The 9508-nt window shown below is 40.5% G+C and overlaps 1 protein-coding gene across 1 annotated transcript; it reads left to right on the top strand.

Moving 5' to 3' along the window:
- The first annotated feature begins 201 nt into the window (after window positions 1–201).
- Window positions 202–8935, top strand: SLITRK5 (SLIT and NTRK like family member 5). The gene has a single exon (XM_019920902.3). It carries the CDS (start codon window positions 389–391, stop codon window positions 3278–3280), a length of 2892 nt encoding a protein of 963 aa, XP_019776461.1. The 5' UTR covers window positions 202–388; the 3' UTR covers window positions 3281–8935.
- The last annotated feature ends 573 nt before the right edge of the window (window positions 8936–9508 follow it).

Genomic DNA, 9508 nt, shown 5'->3' on the forward strand with positions numbered 1-9508 from the left:
TCTTTTAAATTAGAGCCATGAAACTGAACTGACAGCCATTTTATGTATATTTATGGATTGGTTTAAAAGTGGGGGGGGGGCAGCCGGGAAGAATACTAAAATGGGACTTTGCCTAACCTGCCCTTATCTTGTAAAGAGCAGCATGTTCCTATTGTCTTTAGGAAATGAAATCAACCTTTAAATCAAAATGAATGTCAGATTTTAATAAAGTCTGGAGAATTTCGAGGTACCAAGGACGGTGGAGGGGGAGGGGAGGTTCATTCTTATCCCCTCCTTCTGGATTTCAGAGAAGTAGTATTAGGAAAGAGAGAGACTTTCTGATTGATCCCTTAAATTTTTGTCATATTCTGTTGTTTCCTTTTTTCCTCTCTCCCTTGCAGGAGATAAAATGCACACTTGCTGCCCCCCACTAACTTTGGAACAGGACCTTCACAGAAAAATGCAGAGCTGGATGCTGCAGACTCTAGCTTTTGCTCTAACATCTCTCGTCCTTTCGTGTGCAGAAACCATCGATTATTATGGGGAAATCTGTGACAATGCATGTCCTTGTGAGGAAAAGGATGGCATTTTAACTGTGAGCTGTGAAAACCGGGGGATCATCAGCCTCTCTGAAATTAGCCCTCCCCGTTTCCCAATCTACCACCTCTTGTTGTCTGGAAACCTTTTGAACCGTCTCTATCCCAATGAGTTTGTCAATTACACTGGGGCTTCAATTTTGCATCTGGGTAGCAATGTTATCCAGGATATTGAGACTGGGGCTTTCCACGGGCTGCGGGGTTTAAGGAGATTGCATCTGAACAATAATAAACTGGAACTTCTGCGTGATGATACCTTCCTTGGCTTGGAGGGCCTGGAGTACCTACAGGTCGACTACAATTACATCAGTGTCATTGAACCCAATGCTTTTGGGAAACTGCATTTGTTGCAGGTGCTTATCCTCAATGACAATCTCTTGTCCAGTTTACCCAACAACCTTTTCCGTTTTGTGCCCTTAACGCACTTGGACCTGCGGGGGAACCGGCTGAAACTTCTACCCTACGTGGGGTTGTTGCAGCATATGGACAAAGTTGTGGAGTTACAGCTGGAGGAAAACCCCTGGAATTGCTCCTGTGAGTTGATCTCTCTGAAGGATTGGTTAGACAGCATCTCCTACTCGGCCCTGGTGGGGGATGTGGTTTGTGAGACCCCCTTCCGCTTACACGGCCGGGACTTGGACGAGGTGTCCAAGCAGGAACTTTGCCCAAGGAAACTTATTTCAGACTATGAGATGAGGCCGCAGTCGCCTTTGAGCACCACGGGGTATTTACATACCACCCCGGCATCGGTGAATTCTGTGGCCACTTCTTCCTCTGCTGTTTACAAACCCCCCTTGAAGCCCCCCAAGGGGACTCGCCAACCCAACAAGCCCAGGGTGCGCCCCACCTCTCGGCAGCCCTCCAAGGACCTGGGCTATGGCAACTATGGCCCCAGCATCGCCTACCAGACCAAATCTCCGGTGCCTTTGGAGTGTCCCACCGCGTGCACTTGCAACCTGCAAATCTCCGATCTGGGCCTCAACGTCAACTGCCAGGAACGCAAGATCGAGAGCATCGCGGAGCTGCAGCCCAAGCCCTACAACCCCAAGAAGATGTATCTGACGGAGAACTACATCGCCCTGGTGCGCAGGAGCGACTTCCTGGAGGCCACCGGGCTGGACCTTCTGCATCTGGGCAACAACCGCATCTCCGTGATCCAGGACCGCGCCTTTGGGGATCTCACCAACCTGAGGCGCCTCTACCTAAATGGCAACAGGATAGAGAGGCTGAGCCCGGAGTTGTTCTATGGCCTGCAGAGCCTGCAGTATCTCTTCCTCCAGTACAATCTCATACGCGAGATTCAGTCTGGGACCTTCGATCCGGTCCCCAACCTCCAGCTGCTATTCCTGAATGACAACCTCCTGCAGACCATGCCCTCAGGCGTCTTCTCAGGCCTGACCCTCCTCAGGCTGAACCTGAGGAGTAACCACTTCACCTCCTTGCCGGTGAGTGGAGTTCTGGACCAGCTGAAGTCGCTCATCCAAATCGACCTGCACGACAACCCTTGGGATTGTACCTGCGACGTGGTGGGCATGAAACTGTGGGTCGAGCAGCTCAGAGTGGGCGTCTTGGTGGACGAGGTCATCTGCAAGGCGCCCAAGAAGTTCGCTGAGATGGATATGCGCTTCATTAGGTCGGAGCTGCTGTGCCCAGACTACTCTGACGTGGAGGTTTCCACGCCCACGCCCTCCTCCATCCAGGTCCCCGCGAGGACCAGCGCGGTGACCCCCGCCGTGCGGTTGAACAGCACCGGGGCCCCCGCGGGCTTGGGCGCGGGCGGAGGCGCGTCCTCGGTGCCCTTGTCCGTGTTAATCCTCAGCCTGCTGCTGGTTTTCATCATGTCGGTCTTCGTGGCCGCCGGGCTCTTCGTGCTAGTCATGAAGCGCAGGAAGAAGAAGCAGAGCGACCACACCAGCACCAACAATTCCGACGTGAGCTCCTTCAACATGCAGTACAGCGTGTACGGCGGCGGCGGCGGCGGCGGCGGCGGCGCTGGAGGCCACCCGCACGCGCACGTGCACCACCGCGGGCCGGCGCTGCCCAAGGTGAAGACGCCCGCAGGCCACGTGTACGAGTACATCCCCCATCCGCTGGGCCACATGTGCAAAAACCCCATCTATCGCTCCCGAGAGGGCAACTCCGTGGAGGATTACAAAGACCTGCACGAGCTCAAGGTCACCTATAGCAGCAACCATCACCTGCAGCCGCCTCCGCCGCCGCCGCCGCCGCCGCAGCAGCAGCAGCAGCAACAGCCCCCGCCGCAGCTGCAGCTGCAGCCGGGGGAGGAGGAGAGGCGGGAAAGCCACCACTTGCGGAGCCCCGCCTACAGCGTCAGCACCATCGAGCCCCGGGAGGACCTACTGTCGCCGGTGCAGGACGCCGACCGCTTTTACAGGGGCATTTTGGAACCAGACAAACACTGCTCCACCGCCCCCGCCGGCAGTAGCCTCCCGGAATATCCCAAATTCCCGTGCAGCCCCGCTGCTTACACTTTCTCCCCCAATTATGACCTGAGACGCCCCCATCATTATTTGCACCCGGGGGCAGGGGACAGCAGGCTGCGGGAACCGGTGCTCTACAGTCCCCCCAGTGCTGTCTTTGTAGAACCCAACAGGAACGAATATCTGGAGTTAAAAGCAAAACTAAACGTTGAGCCGGACTACCTCGAAGTGCTGGAAAAACAGACCACATTTAGCCAGTTCTAAAGGCAGAGAAACTCCCTTGGAGCTTTTGCGTTTAAAACCGACAAGCAAGCAGACACACACCGCAAACACATTTGATTAATTGTGTTGTTTCAACGTTTAGGGTGAAGTGCCTTGGCACGAGATTCTCAGCTTCGGCGGAAGATACTGAAAGGGTGTGCAATTTCCTTTTAATATTACACGTGGGGAAACATTTGTGTAAACTGGGCACATCACTTTCTCTTCTTGCGTGTGGAGGAGACGAAGAGTAGGGCTTTACTGAGGGCAATTTGCTTCGCGAGTGACTTGTTAAGGGTCTCAGTAATTTTTGTAGTGGTTGGAAGTGTTAAGAATGGTGGGAGATGGTGGCGCATAGATTCTATTCTTCCTCTTTTGCTCCCTTCTCCCTCCCCTTCTCCCCCTTTGAGCCATGGGTGGGTCTAAATGGCTTTTGTGGAGAGATTAGCACACCCCAACTTTAATAGAAGGTTTGTTCTCTCTCTCTCTCTCTCTCTCTTTCTCTCTCCCCACCCCCCTTTCTGCTTCCTCTCTTTCTCTGCCTCCCTGCCTTTTCCTCCTCTCTCATTCCTTTCCTTTCTTTTTAAAGGATGTGTTTGTATACATTCTGGACATTTGAATTAAAAGAACAAACGTATTGTGATCTTGAAAAGATCACCATAGATGTGGACAAATCATTAAAATTACAGAGTTATATGATCCATAATTGATTAGTCAAAATAACTTATTGATGAAATATACAAATATTTTATTGTAGCACCTATTTTTATATGCACATTTAGCATTTCTCTTTCCTTCAGTATTTAGCCTATGATTTTCACAGAGGTGTCACACTATATCAGGAGCTGCATTTCCAAAACTGAAGTGATATCAGGAAGGCATTTAAAATCATTAAAATATGGAGAACTTAATGGCAGAATCTTAAAAGTCAATGCAACCCACCCAATTGGATCTGTAATTTAAAACAAACAAACAAACAAACATTGTATCCCAATGTATAAAAGAAAAAGATTTAGGGCAATTAATTGGGCCATTCCAGTGAGAATCATGTGCAAGTTTCTGGTTTTGTTAGAGAAGATTTAAAAGTATTTTTATTAGTCAACCAAAATGATGTATTGATCTGACTACTATTGTAGCCGATTTTTGATTGTTTAACCAAACCCAGTTGCATTTGTACAGATCCACGTGTACTGGCACCTCAGAAGACCAAATGATGGACTGTACAAATCTCTATACAATGTCTTTATCCCTCTGGGCAGCAAGCAATGATGATAGCCACAAACAGGATATCTGTAAGATGGGGCTACTGTTGTTACAGTCTCATGTATCCCAGCACATGTAATTTTTTAAATAGTTTCTGAATAAACACTTGATAACTATGTCACATATGAGGGACTGAAGTAATGATTACTTAAGGTGCAAAAGAAACAGCTACGTGTGATTGACTGAATCACCATGATTAATAATTTAAGACATAGTAGCTAACTTCTATTCCTGAAAGAAAAAAAATTGTTCCCTAAATTATCAAATATATATAATTACACCTTTGTTGGTTCAGGGAAATATGTTTATCTAAATGTGTCATTTAATGTGTTTATTAATGAAATTTCAACTGTATACTTCTTTTCCTTACTGAAGTATTCATCTAACATGTGGAGCATGGTAAGTAATGTATTGCACATTGATTTTGTATTTTGTCGTGCCAGTATTATTTATTCGGTCTACAATTTTTCATAGTTTAACTTGTGTCAAACTACCTTCAACAATTACGATGGGTACTTTATCTCAAGTTGATCTATATCCTAAATGTTCAAAATGTTTGGTGAGTATAAGCTGTTCATCTCTGAGTAAGGTTGGCCAGTGAATTAGATAATATTTATGGGTAGGAAACTTTTGAATTCATCGAAACGTAAAGAGCCATGTGCTTTATTCGTGTTGGTGGATCTCCCCATAATCTCACCTGGAATGTGTACAACATCAAGGGCTGTTCATGAACTTTATGTTTAAGGAATATTTTCCGTGGCATTCTGCCACAAAGAGGCAGCATTCATCCGTGAGTAAACTGACAGTAACTACTTGAATTCAGATTGAACGGGTGGTAGCATTTCCCTAAGGGGTTAAAAAATAATTAGTAATGCTACATTGGCCAAGTGAAGTAAACTATCCCCATTCTGTGTAACGTTTTCCCTTGCAAATTTTTTTTTCAAAGGGGAAAGGAATAAACTTAATGCCATGATATTATCATAAAAAAATGTATCTCCTGCTCTCCATCTACCTCCTCCATATTAGATCCAGCATTGTAAGATAAATATAAATACTAGCATTTGACATCATAGTTGGGGTTGTGGTTAATTTTTTCTTCACAGTGGGAGTTATTTTTCTTCAAAAAATGTCAAAATCGCTTTCACAATATTATTATATATAGATATGGCAGTGTTGTATGATTTATAAAATATTAATACAAAGTGGAATCCTCCATATAACTAAGTTTTTAGTTCTTAATTGATGCATTAAAAGTAAGAGGTAAGAATTACATGAAGTCAAAAATGTAGTTCTGGACAATATAAGTAGTTTCCAGAGAAAGTTTGTTGATGTATTTTTCAAAGATTTACAAAATAATATTATTATTTCCAAACCAGCACTATTTCACATAATCTTGTTACATATACACTCACTGTAGGTGGTTCATTTCTACCTCTACTCTTAGTAAGGTATCCAGTATTTTTTTAGTCTCAAAAAATAACAATTATATGATTTATGGAAAGAAGTTACTTCTAATTTTTAAATTATACTCTTCCCATCTGTATTAAGAGGATAAAAGTAAACTTATCCTTGCCCTAATAAACTTGAAGAAATTTTAACATGTAGAATCATGAAACTGTATAGAATAATGAATTACTTTTCTCCTTATACATGGTTTCCTGCCAATACATTAGCATATACAACAGAACATAATTTGTGTGGTTTTGAATATTTGGATTTTGGTTTTTCAGGTATACTGAGTAAATAATTAAATTGGGTATATCAGTGGTATATGACTGGATTAAGGAACCCTGCAAATTCTCTCCATAGAATTTTGGAGAACAACAATATGTAATGTTTCAGGCATCAATTAAAATTTGGATGCAAACTAAGCTTACTCTTTGTGCTTGTTCTATTTGATATGTTGCATAATCTCATACAAATATATCTCCAGGTAGAGATTACAAAATTTTATTTTTATCTATATATATGATTATACTGTAAATATTTAGTTATCTCAGAGAAAGTAAATATATTCCATGTAAATGTAGATAACTTGTATGCTGATATTCAAAATAATTTACAGCTAAGCTAATGATTGGAGTTATGAATTAATCAATTTTAGCATTAATATCAGACTCAGAACACATCTTTTGTTTAGGCAACCGTATCACCCCTACTTATGTGAAGTGGAAATTTTTGGTAAATGTTCTGGGTATCCAGCTCTGTCCCTTACCACTGTTCCCTCAACCTCAATAGGAAAATCAAACTAGTGTGTAATGAAAAAGCCACACAAAATGTGGAAAAGTTTAGAACTTAAGAACTTAATCTAAGTTACCAGTTTCTTGCCCTATATCATTAATTCTATTCTTGTTACTAAGTTAGCAAATTATTCAAATTAAATATGTATACTTTTCTCTCCTTACTCTTATTTCCTGACTCTCTTCTTTTTTTCCCTTACATCTCACCCTTCCCTTCCTCCTTCTCTCTTCTTATCCTTTCTCTTCTTTATTTTTCAGTAGGGCAAGGGAAAGAGTGAGAATAGTTCAGTCCTTGTTTGAAATGCCAGAAACTGGCTACTTCATTTCAAGAGCTCAATAGGTCGTTCCCAAAGTCACACAACTCCAAATTAATGAAAATAAAGCAGACCACAAATATGCTTCCAATTCATTTGGAAATATGCTTTTGTTACACTTTCAGATGGCCCCAAATTAAGATGTTTGCAAAGATGGCAAAATATTTCTTTTTAACTCATTTTAAGAACAAATTTTACACTGAGAAAGAAGAACTGAAAACAACAAAAGAAACTATTTAAACTCTGGAAGGCCGGAGCATTTAATGAATTGTTTTTCAAAGGAAATAAAATATGAAACTGATAATTAAACTGCTATTAAATTAACTAGTTTATACATAATGTTCCTCATACCCATTGAAGTTCTCTACTATTTTGCAAATACAAATATATGACAATAAAATTAAAGTAGTTGGATGGACATTAGTCATGTGCCTAAAAATAATTATCTAAGATCTAAATCCTAAGAAACATATATCAATTAATATTGCATTTGACAACTGTGCATTTTATCATTAATTTGATTTTAATTCAATTTAATGCCTATCTATAACTATCCATATATATTTCCATTGATAATCTATGTAGCACGTATATGGCATACAAAAATATATTATTAAAGCATGGCATACCCAATTTTCATTTCAATTTTTTAATTATTTTAAATTATACTTTTGTGTTCTACTCTTTAGGCATGTTAGATTGGGGGGAAAGAAAAGAATCTGATGTAGTATAATCTTTGAGTCTGACAATAATACACTCTTTTCTTCCTCTATTTATGGCAAATCATTTGGCTTACAAGACACAGGTCAAACATTTCTCATGGTAGTGGTGCCAGTATTATAAAATGAATAGCTTTCATACTCATTTTTTAAAAGAACAACATTTAACCTTAAATTTGAGTGATTTAGATTATTTCTTACAAAAAGAACTTTTGAAGATCAAAACATAAATATTTCATAGAGAACTGATGTAATGCAAATTCGAAATAATTTGACTTTCTCACTTTCTATTTACTGTCAAAAAATATAACGATATATGGCATAATGCTAAGTATGTCAGATACATTTTTATTACGTATTAAGAAAGTCATTTACAGAAGAAAAGTAATATTCATAGAGAGATGTTGAGTGGAAGTCTTCCAATGAGTTTTTTTTAATTAGGTACTTTATCAGTGAACATGAAGGAATATTGTATATTTCTACTATAAAATAAACAGGTTCATGCTTCAAAATTACATGTGTTTCTAAAAGTGGAAAATATGAAACAATGATTTTAAGGGTGAATTTTTTTTAAGTTAAGATATGCAGAAATAGAATTGTGGCTTTTTCAAATTGAAGGCTTATCAGCATCTTGGTCGACTTTCAGCAAACTTATTTGAAGATCATTACATTTTAAGACATATTTCCAGTGTATCACAATGTAAACTCAATTCAAATTTGTGATACTCCAGTACTGAAGCATATATATGCTAGTAGCAAATTTTGGTTACTTTTTAGTGTTCTGGAATATACATATTTTAGAGTTTCTTACAAATTGATTTCTACCACCAGTAATAATTTCTAGTGTTTCCAGCTAACACATTTTTTAAGAATCTTATTGTATAGTTCATTAAAAACACAACTTAATATTGAGTACTGAAACTAAAATAACTGTATTTTCAATTTGTAATTGAATACATGTCTATTTAAATAAAACATGAAGGGTGGCAGTAACCCATGTTAATTGATTAGTAAAATTTTTGTCAGATACTCTGCTATAGAGACCTTACCAGTGTGTTTTATCCAAGAGAGTTTCATCAGGCTCTTGTAGACTAAAATTTTAAATAGTGTAAAAATTGATATGTGTATGGGCTTCCCTGGTGGCGCAGTGGTTGAGAGTCCGCCTGCCGATGCAGGGGACACGGGTTCGTGCCCGGGTCCGGGGACATCCCACATGCCGCGGAGCGGCTGGGCCCGTGAGCCATGGCCGCTAAGCCTGCGCGTCCGGAGTATGTGCTCCACAACGGGAGAGGCCACAAGAGTGAGAAGCCCGCGTACCGCAAAAAAAAAAAAAAAAAAAAATTGATATGTGGAAAAGAATACCTGACTAATAAATATATTTACCTGTAATGGTATATCTGTATAAATTATCCATATAAAATCATGCTTTTTAACATTACAATATAATATTTTTGCTCTATTTAAGTCCAAAGTCAATAAGAGTATTTCACGTCTGAAAATCCTAATAATGGGAAAGTTATAGCTATCAAATTTATCTAAATCCTGAGTTTTAATATTGACTTTAAATCTCCACTCCCAAGTATTGGGTTGGCCAAAAATTCAGTTCAGGTTTTTCCGTAACATCTTAACGGAAAAACCTGAACGAACTTTTTGGTCAACCCAATGTAAAGTTCATAGTGCATGTTTTTCTTTAAATTA

The sequence above is a fragment of the Tursiops truncatus genome, chromosome 18 (genome assembly GCF_011762595.2).
Source record: "Tursiops truncatus isolate mTurTru1 chromosome 18, mTurTru1.mat.Y, whole genome shotgun sequence".
Lineage (NCBI taxonomy): Eukaryota > Metazoa > Chordata > Mammalia > Artiodactyla > Delphinidae > Tursiops > Tursiops truncatus.

What these genes read in the sequence shown, in the direction of transcription:
- SLITRK5 (XM_019920902.3), top strand. Translation starts at nt 389, where the DNA reads ATGCACACTTGCTGCCCCCCACTAACTTTGGAACAGGACCTTCACAGA.